Source organism: Mobula hypostoma, chromosome 5 (genome assembly GCF_963921235.1).
Source record: "Mobula hypostoma chromosome 5, sMobHyp1.1, whole genome shotgun sequence".
Taxonomy (NCBI): Eukaryota; Metazoa; Chordata; class Chondrichthyes; order Myliobatiformes; family Myliobatidae; genus Mobula; species Mobula hypostoma.
The window spans coordinates 141575665-141597775 of record NC_086101.1 but is presented as its reverse complement, the minus strand read 5'-3'; the positions used below and the strand labels follow the sequence as shown (position 1 = coordinate 141597775).

The following is a 22111-nucleotide window of genomic DNA, read 5'->3' as shown; positions in this document are numbered from 1 at the left end:
AAAGGAGAGTGAGAGAAAGAATGTGTGCATTAAAAAGAGTAACAGATGGGGTACGAGGGGGAGGTGTGGACTATTCCTCTTCTCACCCTGTCTCTTGCAAAAACGCCATCCCCTTCTCGCAATTCCTCCGTCTCCGCCGCATCTGCTCTCAGGATGAGGCTTTTCATTCTAGGACGAGGGAGATGTCTTCATTTTTTAAAGAAAGGGGCTTCCCTTCCTCCACTATCAACTCTGCTCTTAAACGCATCTCCCCCATTTCATGTACATCTGCTCTCACTCCATCCTCCCACCACCCCACTAGGAATAGGGTTCCCCTGGTCCTCACCTACCACCCCACCAGCCTCCGGGTCCAACATATTATTCTCCGTAACTTCCGCCACCTCCAACGGGATCCCACCACTAAGCATATCTTTCCCTCCCCGCCTCTCTCTGCATTCCGCAGGGATCGCTCCCTACACAACTCCCTTGTCCATTCGTCCCCCCCATCCCTCCCCACTGATCTCCCTGCTGGCACTTATCCGTGTAAGCGGAACAAGTGCTACACATGCCCTTACACTTCCTCCCTTACCACCATTCAGGGCCCCAAACAGTCCTTCCAGGTGAGGCATCACTTCACCTGTGAGTCGACTGGGGTGATATACTGCATCCGGTGCTCCCGATGTGGCCTTTTATATATTGGTGAGACCCGACGCAGACTGGGAGACCGCTGAGGAACAACACCTTATATTCCGTCTGGGTAGCCTCCAACCTGATGGCATGAACATTGACTTCTCTAACTTCCGCTAGGCCCCACCTCCCCCTCGTACCCCATCTGTTACTCTTTTTAATGCACACATTCTTTCTCTCACTCTCCTTTTTCTCCCTCTGTCCCTCTGAACATACCTCTTGCCCATCCTCTGGGTCACCCCCCCCCCTGTCTTTCTTCCCGGACCTCCTGTCCCATGATCCTCTCGTATCCCCTTCTGCCTATCACCTGTCCAGCTCTCGGCTCCATCCCTCCCCCTCCTGTCTTCTCCTATCATTTTGCATCTCCCCCTCCCCCTCCAGCTTTCAAATCCCTTACTCACTCTTCCTTCAGTTAGTCCTGACGAAGGGTCTCGGCCTGAAACGTCGACTGCGCCTCTTCCTATAGATGCTGCCTGGCCTGCTGCGTTCACCAGCAACTTTGATGTATGTTGCTTGAATTTCCAGCATATGCAGAATTCCTGTTGTTTGTTATTAACAGCCAGTTAGTTTTAGGAAAAGTGAATACCAAAATATCTTAAGCATTCTTTTTTGTGAAGTTGCTGTTGTGTTTTTATGTGGAGATACATTCTAGGTTCTTGGAGGAAAAGTTTTTGGGATTTCATTGGAATCAGTTGGTTCCAGGGACTTATCATGGTGATAGGCCTGAGTCATGTTCCTGTTGGGTGTTGATTGAATTAAGCCACTTGAGTTGAGAGATTGTAAGTATTAAAGAAATGACTATGACAAGAACCCAGCATCAATCAAGCTGAATGATGTATTGTCATATCCAAGAACATTTAATGGTGACTCAAGATATGCCTTGAAGTCTTGAGCCTGGAGAATGAAACAGTGGATATTTTTTCACTCCCTAGAAAGGTAAAAGAAGGAAGCATGCACAGAGAGTATTGTGAAGACTTGTGATGATAGCATAGAAGTAGTAAACAATGATTGCGATGTAGTTGTGATACACAGTCATCCTTACAAGTGGAATCCAAAATGCAAGGCTTGGGCCATAAAGCAAGAGAAAGGAAATGGAAATTTTCCTCCAGAGGGGTAAAGGTAAACATTGGGTTAATGCATGTGAAGACTCCATATACAAGAGACTGCAAAAATGTGGAGTTACAGAGGAATTACAGGATTGCACGGTCCCAGATACAATGTAGAAATATTAATGGAGAATACATCTAGTGGAAAATTTTTAAAATCATAATTGAAAAAATCTGCAGGTGCTGGAAATCTAATGCATATTTCCATATGTTTTTTGAAGCCTGAGTAATTGGCGCATCTCATCATCCACAGAAGCAGCTGTGCAGGTGTCTATTTGGCTGCGGGGTAACAGGTAAAGCAAATATTGCAGAACACTGGCAAGGTGTCCATGGTAGAAATAATTTATGGTGACTGCCATCAGCTGAAGATGAGAGGGTACTGTCTGCAACTTCATTGAAGCTAAAAATGTGTATGTTCTGCAGTGACAAACAGTACTTGATGAATTGTTCGAGTCAAGGTCATAGTAGAGATAACGATATTGCTTTTTCAACCTGATGGAGTATACACAGTCTTCAGTAGTAATCAGCTTGGAGGTGTATTCTATAACTTATTTAGATGAAACAAGATAGGTACATTAGGACAATAATTACACCATTGCTTAAATTACTGGGAAAACAGCAGGTGAGAAATTAACACTTTACTGTAGCAAAGCTAATCCAATCAAGTTGGATACTGCTGTTGTAGTGGAAAAGGCTTCCCAGGTTTTGGAACAGAATGTGGCATATATGGCTCTTTTGCCATTCATGGAGCTACAAAAGCAGGCCTTGAATGTTTGTGTTGACAGATTAAGATTGCCTTAAAGAAATTGAAGGTGACCGTGCCTCGGGCATAGTTTTACTGATGTTGCTTCATTTCACAGCAGCCCAGGTGCACAAGAGAAGCTGAAGCTCACAATTGGTGAGTTGCATGCACTGGAAACCATCCAGAAAGGGAAGGTCGATTGCAAATCAACCTGGCTTTGAAGGAGTAAATTGGTAAAAAAGAAAGATCCAATGTATACGGAAAACCTCTGGTGCTCACTACTCATTGTGCCCAGTGCTTTGGATGTACAGTATGTCCTCATGTTAATCTAATCTTACTAGATTCCATTCATTTTGGAATTCGAAGTTACATTTTAACAGAACAAAATAAGATTCATATTGCCATGCAATGTAGTGTCAATAACTATTTTCTTTTGATACTGAGCGTTGCAATTTAAAAACACCAATATGTATTGTAAAATTTTAAATTTTGTGTGCAATAGGATCCTCCCTTGGAAATACTGATAAAGATTGTCCCAATAGTTCATGGTATGGCTGTTGCTCTGGTAACAGGAGAGCATTGTGCTGTGTTTCTTGTGTGGTAACAGCAAGAGCCATATGGCAACTGTTAAATTTTTTATATATTCAATTAACACCCTGTGCACCTGCTATTAATTCTTTTCAATGCATAGTGATTATATTAGGAAAATACGAACATCTGAAACTTCATCTTTTGTCATAATTAGGATGTTCAAAATGACTTAAAAAGTTGTAAAGATTGGTTAGAATCCATATACTCTGGCAGAGAACCCAGAGCGAGAGAACTTCACTTAAAATTAGACTCAGACTCTCCTCATCATAAAGGCTGGTGGAAATCTAGAACAGCCTCATAAAATGTTTTTGAGTAAGTGAATCAATTAAAAATTTCAAAGTTTAGACTGATTATTTTTGTTAGACAAAGGATGTTAAAAATTGGACAGCAATGGTGTTAATGCATATAAGATATAGATCATCAATGATCTAACTAACTGTTGAGTCAGGTTTTGAAAGACTGAATAGCCCATTGCTGAACCAGTCATAAAATCGTAGAGTTATACAACACAGAAACAAGTCCTTTGGCTCAACGCATCAATGCTACCCAAGGTTTCTTCATGAGCTGATCCCTTTTGCTTGCCTTTGACCCATATCTCTCTAAACATTCCCTATCCAGGAACCTATCCAAATGTCTTTTAAACATTGCAATTGTACCCATTTCTGTCACTTCATCTGGTAGCAGCTCATTCTATATACCTATCATCCTCCGTGTGAAAATGTTTCTTCTCTGGTCCCTTATAAATCTTACCCTCTCACCTTGAATCTATACCCTCTAGTTTCAGCTTCCCCTACCTTGGGGACAAGACTGCTTCAATCCATCTTCCCTATTCCCTTCATGATTTTATAAACTACCCCTTAGTCTTCTTTTCACCAGGGAAAATAGTCCCAGCCTGTACAGTCTCTCCAGTCCAACACAAGACTTCCAGTCCAGCTACATCCTTGTCTATATGTAAGCCAATTTGCTCCAATTATTTCACATCTACTTACCAAATGACCTAAGAATCTCGGATGGAGATGAGAGGGTGTACAAGAGTGAAGTATATCAGCTAGTTGAGTGGTGCCACAGCAACAACCCTGCACTTACACCGAATGTCAGTAAGACAAAAAAATTGATTGTGGATTTCAGGAAGGGTAAATGTGGCAACATGAATCCTCAGAAGTCGAGAGAGTGAGTAATTTCATGTTCCTGAGTGTCAAGATCTCTAAGGATCTGACCTGGTTCCAATATATCGATAAAGCTATAAAGAAGGCAAGACAGCAAACATCTGGACAGCAAGACATTAGGAGTTTGAAGAAATTTGGTTTGTCAACTAAAGCACTTGAAAACATCTATAGCTGTACCATGGAGAGCATTCTGACAGCCAACATCACTGTCTGGTGTGGGGGGGGGCGCAGGAGTGCTACTGCACAGGACCAAAAGAAGCTGGAGAAAGTTGTAAAATTAGTTAGCTCCATCTTGGGTACTAGTCTCCGTAGTGTTCAAGACATCTTCAAGGAGAGGTACTTTAGAAAGGTCCATTATTAAGGACCCCCATCACCCAGGACATGCCCTCTTCTCACTGTTACTATCAGGAAGGAGGTACAGAAGCCTGAAGGCACACACTCGGTGATTCAGGAACAGCTTCTTCCCCTCTAACACCCAATTCCTAAATGAACATTGAACCCATGAACACGACCTCACTTTTTAAAAATATTATTTCTGTTTTGCACTATTTTTAATCTAATTATTTAATATACATATATCTACCTACTGTAATTGATTTGCTTTTTTTTCTATATTATCATGTATCACATTGTACTGCTGCTGCTAAGTTAACAAATTTCACAACACTGCCGGTGATAATAAACCTGATTCTGATTCTGATTCAATGATGGGCCAAGTGAATGAAGTTATCCCTTTTGTTCATGAGCCTGATAATTAAGTGGTTTACCTGTTCTGATCCAGTATTATCAGGCTGGTATGTTATCTCTATATCTGCCTCTACAGAGGCTGATTGGCCTTCTGCGTATACTTCCAGCATTTTCTTTTCTTTTCTCGCCTCCATTATCTTGTAAGGCTATGTAACTCTAAGTTTGTAGTTTATCCACAAATGTGATTTGCACCCTTGGATTATAGATAAATATTAAATAAATGAACAGAAAAGCAATTTTAAATAAATAATGCTAAATTTAGACATAAAGTTTTGAATCGTTTAAACTTACGTAAAGTAAAATTATGTCATTTATGATTTTTGGTTCTCTGTTTTATGGATAAATATGCATGCAGAAATTTTGTGACGATTTTTGCAGCTGTTGTACATTATGACTGCAACAAAATGCTTCCATTTTCAGGTGTAGAATATATCATTTATATTACCAATAAGTGCATGTACCCAGGATTGGAAAGGGAAGTCCCTATCACTTCAATTTGCTCAGAAATAATCTTTGAACAATCTATTGAAATACAGGGGTAAATAATTTCTTTATTTTCACATTCTTTACATTTTTTTCTTTTTTTGTACATCCACTGCACAGTATAAAATATCATGTATAAAAGTCATATCATGAACATAACTAATTTGATAAAAGTGAACTATTTGAATGGGAAATGCCGTGTAACATTTACAAAGATAACACAACCTCTGTCTAACAGGTGTTGTCAATCATGCACATTACCATGGGGAGACACCTACAGTTGCTAATAGGGTTGTTGAATTTCTGTACTTCATTTTCTGATGACGGAGACATAATGAGAATTTTGCTCTGCTCTTCAGCTTTGTAATTGGTGTCTATCTAGGTAGTTGAATTGTATCATTTCAATGTGTGTCATGCTAAATGTCATATGAATTTTCCCAATAGGTAGTGCTAGTTGACAAGTACATTGGGAAAAAATAATTTGTAAAATGTAGTTGATTGCATTTATTATCTACTAATCCTTCTCACTAATATATCCAGTGGGGAATTCAAAGGAAACTCCTTTATTCAGAGTCTGGTGAAAATGTGAAGCTCATTATCACATGGAGTTAAGGTGAACAGGTGAGATGCATCAGTTGACAGTTAAATAAACATATTGGGGAGAAATGAATACAAGGATATTCTGATACATAATATTAAACAATCATCAGTTGACCAAAATATTAGGGAAAATAGGGCAAAGACAGATATAGGAAGTTAGATCAAGTTAGTTATTTTTGGATACTTAGTCATAGGAATGCAGAACATTCTGTTTGCTTGTTAGACTCCAAGGGAAAGTGTTGAGGTAATTATAGATTACTATCGCCTTCACCCATCCAGGAAAATCTAATAAATATTGGTGTAAGGATGGATCTTGATATGTTGATTCATGAGGCAGAGGAAGTAAGGAAGAAGAAAAACAGTTATAGAGAGTCATACATCATAGAAGCAGGCTCTTCAGCCAGCAGAGTCTATGCTGACCACCAGGTACCCATCCCTACTCATTTATGGTCTGCATAATTGGCAGCTCCTAGTTCATAGCCATCTATACCTCGGTGATTCAAGTGCTTGTCCAGACACTTTCCAAATGTAATTAGTATATGTAATTATGTAATTCACCACCTATCTAATCACTCTTTGGGTGATTTTTTTTTCAGGTCATAGGAAAAACTCTCCTTATTAATTGCATCTATAATTCTCATAATTTGTACACTTCTTACAAGTTCCCCCTCAGCACCTGCTACTAAGGAAAATAAACCCAGCCTATCAAGTCTCTCCTCTTAACTAAAGTGTTCCGTATCAGGCTACGTATAAATAGACCTCATTTGCACCTTCTCCAGAGTAATCACATCCTCTATGTAGTTTGACCACCAGAACTAAACACAATATTTCAGCTGTAGCTGAGCCAATGTTTTATACAATAGTACTGTGGCCTCCATGCCCTCATATTTTGTGCCCCAGTTAATGAAGGCCAGCATTCCATATGCCTTCTTTGAGCCTCTTATAGAAGTTTGGTCCCATTACATAAAGAACAATGCAATTGTTTTGGAGTCAGTGCAGCAGAGATTCATTAAGTTCATTCCAAGGATGAAGGAATTGCCATATGAATTGCGATTTAAGTAAGTTTGGCCTATATTCAGTACACTTTACAAGAATAAGAGTGATGTTTTCTGAAAGGAATAGACGGGGAAATGCTGGGAGGCTGTTTCTTCCAGATGGCGAGTCTAGAACTAGGGTGTATCGTCTCAGGCTTTGAGGTCAGTGCTTGGAACTGAGATGATGTGAGCTCTGCATGTTCAGTCACTGAATATATTCAAGGTGGAGACTGTTGGATGTGTGGATATAAGGGGAATGAGAGGAGAGGGGGTACCAGAAGAAAATAAAGGCATATAATCAGTCAAGACCTTATTGACGGCAGAGCACACTCAAGAGCATTTGATTTACTTCTGGCTCAAATCCTTATCTTTAACCATGATCTTAATGAAAGGCCAACCAGTTACAGGGAAGTAAATGGCTGTACCTAATGTTGTGTTCCTCTGATGGACATTTGCGTAGAATATAAATACCTGCACACACTGGCTGAGCTGAATGCCCTGTTTCTGTAATATGTGGTACCCTGTATAATTTTTCTGTCATAGGGTCAGCTCTCTTCTACATTAAGATACTCCTTTATCATTTTTTGTGTTTCCTTGCAGAATGCAACATAAATGATCAGGAGACTGTAGAGATTTTGTTTCACATCCTGCCAGAATGTGGCACATTAAAGAAAGATGTCAACCGTCATCAAAGTCCTGATGCATCAAACTGTATTGTGACAGGATGCAAGTCTGCACCTTCTATAATGAGTGTTTTGGCCTGTGGTGACAAAAGTACTATTGTTATCTCCCCTGTGTAATAACAACTGTCAGAGAAAACTTTAAAAAAATCTCTGAAATTCACAAAGTGTTGATGTTTTTATATGGACAAAACTATTTGTTCTTCAGATGGGGCATTTTCCCCAGGCACATCTTCTGCCTGTAGTGGCAAACTCTCTGATATCTTCATACAAGCTGGCTGTATTCCTCCAAGCTCATCTAGGATAAAGGTGAAGAATAGAATATTTTAATTTCATCGTTGAAGTGCAGTATGATTATTTTCCTGACTGCAAACCATCATAGGCATTTCATGACATATAAGCCATGTTGATTGGGCAGTACTGTAAATATTTCATGACGTATAGGAACCATCAAATTGATTCCTATAAGGTTCATTCTACACAATTTTTATATGAACCTGATATCATTTACATTTAGATAACTTTTTAAAATGTAATAACCTTTGTAATAATCTGACTAAGTTGCGTATTTAATAAATTGGGCTGAATCCGAGGCCCTAAGCTTAGTAGAATATAGAACAGTACAGCATTGGAATTGGCCCTTTGGCCCATTACATCTCTGCTGCCCATGGTCCCAAATTGAAGTAATTCTATCTGCCTGCACATGATCCATAGTGCGCGTGCTGAGTACCTGTTGAAGTAGAAGCAGGATACCCAATTATCGAAAGGGTTGCACTTTGCTGCAGTGATGTAGGCCTCTCCCACTGAGGACTCGATTGTTCTACTTTGTATCTGACTTCCTCTTTTTGATCTTGTAAAGGCTGTGGTTCTTGGAGTGGTGCAGGTTCAGGTGCAGAATGAAACACCAGCTCAGGCTCAGGAAGAGACACCAGCTCAGGTTCAGGCTCAGGGTGAGACACCAGCTCAGGCTCAGGCTTCTTGGTAAGCTTAATGCTTATTCCACTGGCCTTTCCTTTTCTTCCTCTTTTTGATTTTGATTTCTCCCTATGCATCAATGTGATATAAAATACTTCTCATTATCGTGCATATGAAGCCAACATATTATAAGCCATGCAGAGACACATGGTTTTTCAAAGTTCAAAGTTCAAAGTACATTTATAATCAAAGTATACAACCTTGAGATTTGTCTCTTAACAGGCAGCCGCAAAACCAAGAAAGCCGAAAGAACCCAGTAATAAAAAGACCAATGAGCATCCAATGTGCAGAGAGAAAAAAGTCATGCAAACAGTAAACACAAGCTAATAGCATTCTGAACTGAAGTCCACACACAGAAGTCTGTCCCCAGACCCTTAGTTTAGTGCAGAGCTGAGTAAGTGTCGCAGAGCAGTGAGTTGAACTGGCCCATCCCTCGCCTCATATCCTGACACCCTGACCTTTTCAATCCGGCTTGGCACCTAAATCGTTGTCCAAATATCAGGTTCAGTAGCTTCAATGCACTCTGGGGCCTGGGCCCTGGGTCCCACCGCTTCACTTCAGCCTGTACCTGACCTTTCCAATTCGCCCCAGCACTTAGATCTATCAAATCTCGTGTCTTCCTCACCCTCGCCTCAGTTCTGCCACATCAAGTTGCTTCCAAGAGCAAAGAGAAGCTACAGGATATTGTTTGCGATAACCATTTACCAGAAAAAGCATGGTTAACAAAGCATTTAGCTGTTTTCTTTATTTCTTTGGCTGCCAGCTAGAAGTCACAGAGATTCACCAGGGCCACCTTAAATCAGAATTTTTTCTCTAAAAGACAAATTTAAATAAATATTTGTTGGTAATAATTAGAAAATAAGAAAGGAAACCTTGTGATGGAGGTAGGCCGTCTAGTGGCACAGCAAAATGCACCAGCATTCTGGGCTTGATCCCAGCCTCTGGTGCTGCAAGTTTGGAGTCCCCCTATGACTATATGAGTCTTGTCTCGGTGCTCTGGTTTCTTAAAAATGTCCCAAAATTATGCTGGTTAGTGGGGCACCTGGCTAATATCCCAATTGTAAGTGCAGTAGGGGAATCAGTGTGAAGTTTATGGTCATCAGAGAAAATACAGATTATAGGGAAATAAGTGGGGAAATGGAATTAAAGGGATCAGACCGAGAGCAGGCATTGACATGAAGGCTCAAATGGCTACTTTCTCCATCATAAAAAAAGTGAGATGATGTAGAGAAATTAAAATTGTGGAGAGCTATTGTGCAAAATTTAAGGTGAGCTTCCTGTAGTGAAGTTCTACTATGTATGAGAGTCAAATCAATGCAGCTGCTGGGGGGGTGAGTTAGCCTCAATTAAGGGAGAGGAGCAGAAAGTTTGAGGAACAGAAACAGAATCAGGGGCGTGGTACTACAATCTAGCTGGAGTCAGAGTGAGTGGAAGTGAGATTGTACTGGGACTGATTGAAGATGCTTTCAGAGGCTAGGTAGAGATGGATTTGAGGGTATAGACAGTGAGGGTACAGGTGCAGGTGAAAACTGAAACAACACAAATGAGGGCCTACCTGGAGGATGGCTAATGTCTCAAATCAATTGGATTTAGTAATAAGTTCTAAATAGTACTTTAATTGCATTGCACTCAGATCATATTACAGGGCTGAATTTCTTAACTTATTTATGCTAAAATACTGAAATTAGGTGGGAGTAAAGATTGTGTTAAGTAAAGATTTTATGGAGTGAACATTTCAGCCTGATGCAAGAACCAAATTTTTTTTTAAACCTCAAAATTCAGATAAAAAATGCAAATATCATTACTTAAGACACTCAACCCTTATGCAGATTAACCTTTTAACTTTACCAAATATAATATTGAACATTATTTAATAAGGCAAACATTTTCATTACTTGTTTTATTAAATTGAATATTTGCAATGACTAGAAAAAATTGCTCAACAAATGTATCACGTTTCTGTAAAGTTTAACGTTAAAAATAATTTCAGACTAATTTAGCTTTATCTTAATTATTCCATGTAATGTCTATATTTTTGTTATAGACATTTGCTGTCCAAGCAGTTAATTTCCTTCATGCATATTGCAAACACTTTTAGTTATAATCCTATTTCAGTCATATGTACTTCCAAACTTTTCCACGACTATCATGTCACTTAACTGTTCATCCCATTAACAAATAGGATTATTTAGTAGATTTATAACCATTTTGAAATTGGTGCACAGTATTATTAAAGCAAAATAAATGAAAACATAGATTCTGCATGATTGACAAGTATTGCCAGTTTAAAGTTTCATTAATTAATAAAAAGGTGGTTCCAGTGTAGTCTTTGTTTTTTTCTGTTTTAACAGCTTTAATATTATACGTACAAACAATGGGTTAATTCATCTTACTAATTATTGATTCATAAGTATTTCAGAAGAGGACTATATCTCAGCAAAGGACCATAATGTTTGGAACTTAAATGAGGCAGTGCAAACAAGTTACAGATGTAGGTAAGGCCAAAGCCTTTCAGAAACTTGAAAACGAACATAATTTTAAATTTGAAGCTATGCTTAATTGAGATCTCATGCAAGTTAGCAAACATGAGAGTGCTACTGCAAATTTTGACTGTGGTAGCAAAATTCTGAATGACCTAAAACGTTTGCAAGGCAGAAAGCAGGAAGATGGTGATTAGTTGGGCTGAGGCAGGATCACAGTTGGGTAATGTGGAAGAAATGGAAATAGTATACTTATGTGATTGGTTGTTCATTCCTTGGTCAAACATTTACATGACACCTAGTCTGTAAATAGTCGGGTTCCATATCAGGTAATTGGCTGCAAGAAGAATGAAATAAACGACCATGAAGTCTATATTGGACCAAAGATAGTGGTTTTGGGTTTCTTAATATTTTGATGAATATTTTGTGGATCTAGAAATGGATTTCAGGCAAGCAGTGTAACAATTTTGATGAAGTGGAACGATCCAGAGAGGTAGAACTGGCACTGTGTTTTCAGATGATATTAACAAGCAAGTAGTGGAGAAATAGAAAATGCCACAGAATCTTCAGGAGCAGAAAGAGAAACCATGACATCAATCCTCTGATCTCAAATGAACATATAAGAATGGAACAGGACAAGTTTAGTCCAATACTCTATGTTAGATGTTGAGGGAGACTTTTGGAAATAGATGTGAGATTAGCCAAATCAAAGACTGTGGAGAATGGATTATCTTTGCAACAAGCAACAAATTAATAATGTTTGATATTTTTCAGTAACCTACCAGAGACAGAATTCTACTCTGAGAACTTTATACAGGGAATCTTGTAAAAGATAGGTGTTGACCTAACAGCCAACAGCAGATACAAGAACTTCTAGAACAAGATGTTAAACATGGAGCTACCCTTTGTGAGGAAAGAGAAGTAAAGGCCTTTTCGAAGGAGGTGACAACAGGATAATGGTTACTGAGGAGAGCAAACTGTTTAAAGTATCATATTGGATGAAAGCCCAGAGGAAAGTTAAGAAGTTTCGTTGGAATAGGGTTGGACCTATCTGGAGATAGGTCTCGTAGGCAAGGTGAACTAGGAGATGACACTAGGAGAAAAGTAAGGAAACTAAACAAAAAGAAGTAAACTGCAACTTTCAAAGCTATATTTGAAGAAAGGATAAACAAGGTTAATTTTTAACCCAGGTACACTTGAGAGAAGTTATTCAATGGATTTCTTGTTTTGTTTTTATAAGTTACATATATTCAAACCGAATCATTGACAAATATTGTCAAATCTGTGTTTTGTTGCAGCAGTACAGTTACATAATTTTACATTACAATAAAAAGAATAAATAGTGCAGAAGAGGAATATTGAGGTAGTCCAATCACAAACAAGAGAAAAGCTGCAGATGCTGGAAATCCAAGCAACACACACACACACAAAATGCTGGAGGAACTCAGCAGGCCAGGCAGCATCGTGGAAAAGAGTACAGTCAATATTTCAGCCTGAGACCCTTCAGCAGTACACTGAAGTCCTGGACGTAGTAAGGTAGTATTCAAAACTAGATTGCAAGTCTGCTCTTTCAGGGGAATTGGGGTACAAATTCTGTTGTGTGTATGTGCTATTCTGAAATTCATTAACAATATTGCACAGGAAATAATTCTGATTGCCTAAGCTGCTGTTTGTGTATCTGTTCTGTCATCATTAGCTTATATGATCAATATGAAGAGATAAGAGATGAGGGTACTCTGATTTTACAAAAATGCTTTCTCCTGCTTTCCTCACTTTCTGTAGAAGAATATTTGCAGGTTGCAGGTTGAGATAAAACAAAATATTGTTCCTCTTTTTATTATATTGAAGAAAAGAAAATGCTGTTACATGAACAAGCAGTCTTGGGACCAATATTACAGCAATTCTCATAATGTTAAATTAATATGTAAATCCCATACATGCCAAGTTAAAACCATCTTTAGTCATGAACTGTCAGAGATTCACTTCATGTGGGTATTTTAAGGCATCAGTGAGTGCAGACTTCCATCCCATTAACTTGGGCTGGGTGTAAATGATTATCCCTCTCTTCTGTCATTATTAAAAAAAATCTTACTTAATCACCCACTGTGAACTCTTCTGCTCCTGTGCTTCCAGCTTTCTTTTCCTGAGCTGTTCACGGTCTCTCAGACGGTATGGAGGGGCTCCTAGTGAAAGAGCAAATAAACATTTTATGCACCATAAATTTACTTATTTACATAATCTCTGATTTAACATGCTCTACTTTTCTCAAGTATATTCTTACATTCAGAGTATTGAAACTCATGGAGTAAGAAATTGCCCTAGGCCATTATGTTTTCATGCCAGCTTAGCTTTGCTAACCTAATAATCGACCTTCGTACCTTCCCCAAATTATTTATGGTTGATTGTATATCTACAATTATTTCAGTTATCTGTTGTAAATTAACATTGTTATTGATTCCATGCCGCCATGAAATTTTGCTCTCTAAATGCTAGTGGAATATGATTTATTATTGTGTTACCTTTAAAAAGGAGTGAGGGAGTGCAGCATGTGACTGGAATGTGAGATCCCAAAGTATGAGAACAATATTTATTGCTAGCTGTAGGAACAGATGTTATTCATTTTTTACGACTATAATGATAAATTGAAAACATTTAAATATCTTAGTGAAGTATCGACTGGTGATATGCAGTTAATCTATAATATGCTCAGTGAGAATTGGTCTATTACCGATTAACATAGAAGAGGTTATCTTTTTATACGAAGTCAACGTAAAGTGAAGGTTCGAATATTAATTTGCCGTCCAACACACCCAAAATGCTGGAGGAACTCAGCAGGTCAGGCAGCATCCATGAAAATGAATAAACAGTCAATGTTTCAGGCCGCGATCCTTCATCAGGCTTAGAAAGGAAGAAGGAAGATGCCAGAATAAAAAGGTGCAGGGCAGAGGAAGGAGAACAAGCTCGAAGAAGACAGGTGAAGCCGGGTAGGTGGGAAAGCTAAAGAGCTGGACAAGAAGTAATCTAATAGGAGAGGAGAGTGAACCATGAGAGAAAGGGGGGTATCAGGAGGAGGTGATAGGCAGGTAAGAAGAGGTAAGAGGTCAGAGTGGGGAACAAAGAAGAGGGAAGGGGGAGGGGAAAGGAAAAAAGAGATATATCAATACTAGAAGCAGAAATTGCTGTGCATACCATCAGGTTGGAGGCTACCCAGGCAGAACAGGAGAAGTTACTCCCCTACTTTGAGGATTGAGTCATCATGGCAAAAGAGGAGACCATGGATCAACATGTCAGAATGGGAATAGGGATATGAATTAAAATGGTTGGCAATGGGAAATTCCACTTTTGGCAGCTGGAGTAGAGGTGATCAACAAAGCCATTCCCCATTTTAAGTTGGGTCTCACCAATGTAGAGGAAGCCACGTTGGGAACATTGGATACAAATGACGACCCCAACAGATTCACAGGTGACATGTTGCTCATCTGGAAGGACCGTTTGGGGCTCACAATGGAGTTGAGGGAGGAGGTGAATGAGCAGATGTAGCACTTCTGTTGCTTCCAGGGATATGTGCCGGGAAGGAGATTAGTGGGGAGGGACAAATGGACAAAGAGATAAAGGAGAGAGTGATCCCTGTGGAAAGTGGAGAGTGGGGGAGGTGAAGACATATTTGGTGCTAGGATCCCATTGAAGATGGTGGAAGTGCAGAGAATAATGTGTTGGATGTGGAGGCTCATGGGGTGGTAGGTGAATACAAGAAGAACTCTATCCCTGTTAAATTGGTGGGAAGACAGGGTGAGCATGGATGTCCAGGAAATGAAGGAGATGTGGGTGAGGGCAGCATTAATGGTGGAGAAAGGAAAATCCCATTCTTTAAGAAGGACAATACCTCTGATGTTCTGGAAAGAAATATTTCATCCTTGGAACAGATGTGGCAGAGATGAAGGAAATGAGCATTTTTACGGGTGACAGGGTGGGAAGAAGTATAGTCAAGATATCTGCGAGAGGCAGTGGGTTTATAAAAGATATCAGTAGATAATTTGTCTCCAGAGATGGAGACAGAGAGATTGAGAAAGTAGAAAGAGGTGTCAGAAATGGACCAAGTGAATTTAAAGGCAGGATGGAAGTTGGAGGCAAAGTTGATGAAGTTAATGAGCTCAGCAAGGGTGCATGAAGCAACACCAATGCAATCATCAATGTAGCACAGAATGAGTTGAGGAATATTACCTGAGAAGGCTTGGAACATGGACTGTTCCACAAAGTCAACGGAAAGACAGGCATCGCTGGAGATCATGCAAGTACCCATAACAACCCTTTGAGATTGGAGAAAATGGGAGAAGCCAAAGAAGAAACTGTTGAGGCTGAGAATCAATTCTGTCTGATGGAGGCGTCTGATGGTCAAGGGAACTGGTTGGATCTTTTGTCGAGAAAGCAGCAGAGAGCTTTAAGGCATTCTTTATGGGAGACAGAAGTGTATAGGGAGTGACCATCCAAATGAGGCTGTCAGGGCCAGGGAATTGAAAGTTGTTGAAGAGTTCAAGAGCATGTGAAGTGTCACGGATGTAGGTGGGAAGGGACTGAACCATGGCGAATAGCATGGAGTCAAGGTATGTGGACACAAGTTCAGTGTGGCAGGAGACAATGGACCTGCCTGGACAGATAAGATTGTAGATCTTGGGTAGGAAGTAGAAATGAAATGAGGGGTAAGGAAAGTGGATGGGAGATCTCCAGAGCTGATGAGGTTAGTGATGGTATCAGAGACAGTGCCGAAGGTCTGGAGTGGGGTCCTTTTCAAGGGTCAAGTAAGAGAAGGTGTCTGAGAGCTGCCACCTGGCCTCAGCAAGGTGGAGATCAGCCCACTACTCTACAACAGCATGCAGGTCTACTCTCCTCTCCTATCAGCTTCCTTCTTCTCCAGCCCTTTACCTTTGCCACCCACCTGGCTTCGTCTGTCACCTTCTAACTTGACCTCCTTTACCCCTCTCCCCACCTTCTTATTCCCCTTTCCTTTTCCATCCTGATGATGGGTCTCGGCCCGAAACGTCAACTGTCTGTTCATTTTCATGGTTGCTGCCTGACCTGCTGAGTTTCTCCAGCATTTTGTGTGTGTGTTGCTCTGGATTTCCAACATCTGCAGAATTGCTTGTGTTTATGATGCAGCTGATTGAGTCATGTCTCAGAACACAGATCTTTTCTCAACGCACAAGTCAAGGGAGTGATGAAATCTTCTCTACTGGCTGGATGAGTGCAGCTCAAATGACAGCCATTGTCATCTCATGCTTAAGCAGTCATTAATAAATTTACTATATCCCCTTGGTTACACAGACAAATCTTGTTGGCAGACTTAGAATCTGAAATCCTTTGCATTTCAGAGGAGGTTCTCAAATTCAAAATGGAGCAATTAGATTATTCTTGATTATTTTGTTTAAATGGTCTAACTTTATAAATTATTTACATCAATTTGTTCAGATATAGTTTTTAAATGAGTAATTTTAAAACAGTTAAAAAGCCACACAGGTTTGATATAAGCCAGTTCTGTTCTCATAGTTTTTCTTTCTGTTGAAGTCTACAGGAGCATTCTACTGGTAATATTGGCAGAGATTAGCTTGCCAGCTACACTTCATAGTCCAATCCTATGATGTAGTAGTTCAATTAAATCAAATCCTTACATTTATCCAATGCATGTGGCCCAGGAAGCAACATGAGTAATAAATTCTGAGCTGCATGCCTGTGTCAAGGCAGCTCCAGCACATTCTCTTTCTCTGCAGACAATATCCATACTCTGACAAGTAGACGTTTTACATAAATCAAAGCAACATTGTTCTGTGCCTTAGCAAACCAAATTTCAGAGTAAATTTATTATCAAAGTACATTTATGTCACCATATACAACCTAGGATTAATTTTCATAATGGAATAATAATTGTAATAGAATAAGTGAAAGACTACACCAACTTGAGTGCTCAAACAGTGTGCAAATACAACAAGAAAGAAATAATAATTATTATTATAAATAAATAAGCAATAAATATCGAGAACATGAGATGAAAAGCCCTTGAAAGTGAGTCCATAGGAACATTTCAATGATAAAGTGAAGTAATTCCCTTTGTTTCAAAGAACCTGATAGTTGAAGAGAAATAACTATTCTTGAACCTGGTGGTGTGAGTCCTGAGGCTCCGAGATTTTCTTCCTGTGGGCAGCAGTGAGAAGAGAGCATGTCCTGGGTGGTGGGGGCCCCTGATGATGGATGCTGATTTCCTGCGACGATGTTTTGTGTAGATGTGTTCAATGGTGGGGAGGGCTTTACCCATGATGGACTGGGCTGTATCCACTACTTTTTGCAAGATTTTCAGGAGGTATTGAGACCAAGGTCTTGAAATTCATTTTGAAGGGATGATGATATTGAATGCTGAGCTGTATCCAATAAAGACCGTCCTGATGTATGCACCTTTGCTGTCCAGATGTTCCAGGGTTGAGTAAAGAGCCAATGAGATATTATCTGCTGTGGACCTGTTGCTAATTGGAGCTGATCCAAGTCACTTCTCAGGCAGGAGTTGATACGTTTCATCACCAACATCTCAAACACTTCATTACAATGGATGTAAGTGCCACTGGACTATAGTCATTGAGGCAGACCACCACGTTCTCCTTAGGTATTAGTACAATTGAACGTGCTTGAAGCAAGTGGGTACATCAGACTGCCAAAGCAAGAGGTTAAACATCTCTGTGTGCACTCTAGCCAGTTGATCCACACAGGGTTTTAGTGCTTGACCAGGTACCCCGTCAGGGCTGGATGCTTTTCGTAGGTTCACCCTCCTGAAGGCTGCTTGCACGCGGACCTCAGAACTGTACACATCTGTGTACATTCATCACTCAGATTATTCAGAGCTGTATATTGACCTTAAAATACCTAAGACACATTGGCTCTTCCTTGAATTTATTGATATCCATCAATAGATGGGAGTGAAATTCCTCAGTACTTCTTTCAGTTCACAACCTTAAGAAGTAAACTTGAAAATAAGCTTTGTGACAAAGATATGACAGTGGACTGGTAGAATCTCTAGGAGAATATACCTCTCCCAAACCTTTAGCCTCAATGGCTCTCCTGTGCCAATCAATAAAATAATATTGATGTTGCCTGGCCTGTGGAGTTCCTTCAGCATTTTGTGCGTGTTGCCGGATTTCCAGCATCTGCAGATTTTCTCTTGTTTGTAATAAAATAACTAATTGTGATGGGCAATGAAATATTAATGAGTGGTTTTCCTGTCAGTTCATGATGAGTTGTACAAGGACAGAGTGGTGATACAACCTGCATTGTCATCTGATGGTTTGAGGTCCTTGAACATTTCTGGAGCTTCATCTGTGCAGATCGCAGAAGAGTTTTATATTACATTCTTGGCCTACAATATGTCTTATATCTTTCCCACCTACCTGGCTTCACTTATCATCCTCTAGCTATCCTTCTTCCCCTCCCCCCAACCTTTTTATTCTGGAGTCTTCACCCAGAAGGGTCTTGGCCCAAAATGTTGACAGTTTGTTCATTTCTATGGATGCTGCCTGACCTGCCGAGTTCCTCCAGCATTCTGTGCATGTTGCTTTGGATTTCCAGCATCTGCAGAATTCCTGGTGTTTATGTCTTATGGGAAGTCTTGTGTCTTGAGTTATGATCAATCAATTCTGGTTTGTAATCTCTGAGATATTTTTCAGACTTTATTAAAAATCATTTTAATATAATAGTGTGCTTAGCTTCATTTCAAATAGTAAAAACAAATGTCCATGTTAATCCATTTCAGATGCATTGGTGTCAAGTTAACACTTCAATTTACATTAATATAGCTGATGCAGTCAGTTCCATGTGTCAAAAATCTAAGTGCGGTAATTCTATGTTAAAGTGAATTTTAGCTATGGAAACACTTGAAACTGATTGTTTTTATATATAATAGACACAAAGTGTAGCTGAAGTCAGAACCCTCAGTATCTCTAATATGTATATACTTATTGTCCAACATCTTATGAAACTTATTTTGCACAGGGAAGGTTTTATTTTTCACAACTAGCATATATATTGAAAAATGTTCTTGGTCATATTGTTCATAATGTCATAGTTTCTTCTTTGGATAGCACTGAATTTCATTGAAACTAGAGGAGCTCCAGCTTTTATCTTTAAAGTGCCATCAAGTTGCTTTAGGCATTCATTTCGAAAGTTCTTACCTCATGCAGAAAGTTCCTAAGTAGTTCCTAAATAGTTAATGTAATAGCAGTGTAAGATCAGAGTTCACTGTTATTTTCCCTAAATGATTTACGTCAAAATATTGTTACGTGTGAGTTTCTGCAGCAATTGGCAGTTTTTGAATTTGTTTGATCAGAACGCCGCTTATTTTATTCGCATAGCTTTGGTCTTTCCCCAGAACAAGCAGTAGGTCATAGAATGCAACTTTCCTGCAGAAATATCACTTCCCAAGGACCTGAACTTAGGTATAACTGCCCTTTTGGGTACAGTATATTTGTAAGGACGTTGCAGGGTGTGTGAAAAGTGATCGTTTTTGTGTTGATGTGTTTCTGTTCTTGCACAAACCTTGGAGGTGAACCAGAAACAAATGAATACATCCCATTCAAGATGCAAAACTGTCTGCCACGTAATAGTAATCACCAGTTATACAAATCATGAATGCAATGTTAAAAAAGGAATAATCCTCAGAAAAATACTGAGAACAATAGCATAGTGGGATGGCCTTACAGAAATCATAGAATAGCTGAGGATGGTAGGCAGATTTGGCCCATTTGCTTCACATCGACTTTTTCAATGAGTAATGCAGTCTAACTCCCTCACTCTTTTCAAATACCTCTGAATATTCTTCCTTTCAATGTCTTTCTTTTCAAACATAGCAAAGATAAAAAGGCATGTATCCATATGGTTGAAACACCAAATCGTTCCTGCATTCCACATATAGGGAATTAATTACTTTGCATATTTTATGCATGAGCGCAGTTCAGCAAACAATGTGAAGTTCAATATTGCATTTCCATTGCATACTTAACCATGCTGATGTATTTTGCAGGAACATAAATATGTGACCTCAAACCACATTAAGAAATACAAGGATGAGTGATCGGAATGGTGGTTAAAAAGGCAGGTTGTAAGGAGTATGTAAAAGTAGGAAAGAGAGCTAAGGCAGTGTATGGAGGGAGTTCCAAATCGTAGAGTCCAGCAGTTGGAGCCACAGCTGGTGATAAAAAAAATGAAGATCTAGAAGAAGCCAGATCTGGAGAAAACTGCTGATCTCAGAGAAGGGTGTATCTGCTACAAGATTGGGTGAGAGGATAAGACTGATATGTTGCAAAGGTCTCATGTTTGTGGAATGAGAAAAGATTATGGTGCAGTAGAAGCCTGAACATTTCTTGTGGGTATGAAGGCACACAGAAGAGAAAATGCTAAGAAATAGTTTCTACTGAAAATGACCTTATCAATTGTGCAATAACTTTACAGGAAAGTTATTTGATTTATGTTCTCATTCAAGGCATTTTAAATATCATACAGGTCAAAAACAATGGTTCTAAATGGGAAAATATGATTAAATATTCCTTAGCAAGTCTATTTGAATAATTGATGTGAATTTATTCTGGCATTATCCATGGAAGTCACGTAGAAACTGACAATCAGTTTGAAGTGCAAAAGTATGTGTCACTAATGGCATGCAGATATAAAAACAGTAATGCTGGAAATATTCTGTAGATAAGGCAGCATCTGTGGAAAGAGAAACAGAGTTTATGTTTCAGGTCGGAGAACCTTCTAAACTGAAATATTACCTCTGTTTCTCTTTCCACAGACGCTACCTGATGACCTGCTTTGTGCTCTCCTCATCTTCTGTTCTTGTTACTGCTTGATTTTGAAGTGCTAAAATAAGAATGGCTAGGAGTTATGTTTGCCATTTTAACTACCCCTCCAGCCTTCCTCAATTCTTCAGGGGTTTTAAAATTCCTACCTCGCCACCTCACATTTGCAATAATGGAAGGATCAGTTCATGTTTTAGATTATTGCATTTCAGTAAGTTTCATACAGAAGTAAAATATTGTTTCATCTAAGCAGTACCAATTTGATATTGTTAATTTTAATAACACTGAAGTTTATGTAACACAATACACAGTTTGCTAAAACAGTCCACATTGATTAGTAATTCAAGAAGTTGTCAACAAAAATACCACATTTCATCAATACTTTCTAAATTGTATGAAACTTTGTAATGTTGGATCTTACTATTGTTAACAGTCAGTTATTCAGTTATTGACATACGTACATGGTCTCAGAATAATGTACAATACTTCTGAATATTTCTAGTCTAGAAATAATCAACTACCAACATATGATCCAATAGAATCTGAAAGCAATTGAATTTTCTACTGCTGTAACCTCTGTTGTTACTTTCCGGGATTAAGGTGAATACTGTATTACCTGGAATCTCCTGTTCCTTGGTATTCTGGGTACTCTCCATCGTGTCCATTTTCTCCACACTGCTAAAAATTGTTTATCTCTTTCAAATTACAGAGTGAAAGAAGGGAGTTAAGTCCTTTTTTTTAAAAAAAATGGATTAGGTGGTTTTGGTGTTTACACCCACACAAGCGTCGTTATCTAATATGTACATGGAATCAGTCGGCATCACACGATAACTGACTAGCTCCCCAGGATGAACAAATAAAACGAATATAAGAGAAATGCCCAGCCAAAAATAACTGGATGAATAGATTTCTGCAAAATACCATATTGCATGGTTACTTCTGGTAGCTGATAATTAAATTTGCACAGTAGGAAGTACATTTAAGTTTTATTTTTGTAGAAAGTTTTAAAGTTGT

The 22111-nt window shown here is 39.1% G+C and overlaps 1 protein-coding gene across 2 annotated transcripts; it reads right to left on the bottom strand.

The window, feature by feature from the left end:
- Positions 1–5532: 5532 nt before the first annotated feature.
- LOC134347053 (procyclic form-specific polypeptide B1-alpha-like) lies at positions 5533–21874 on the bottom strand. 2 transcript variants are annotated; one of them, XM_063049104.1, is made up of 4 exons: positions 21714–21874; positions 13375–13453; positions 8546–8859; positions 5533–8113 (listed from the first exon to the last, which is right to left on the bottom strand). In XM_063049104.1, the coding sequence occupies exons 1-4, from the start codon at positions 21760–21762 to the stop codon at positions 7995–7997; spliced, it is 561 nt and encodes a 186-aa protein (XP_062905174.1). In that variant the 5' UTR covers positions 21763–21874; the 3' UTR covers positions 5533–7994. The 2 variants fall into 2 exon arrangements, with proteins under 2 accessions (XP_062905174.1, XP_062905173.1); XM_063049103.1 differs by having other exon boundaries at positions 13363–13453; positions 21714–21865.
- Positions 21875–22111: the final 237 nt, after the last annotated feature.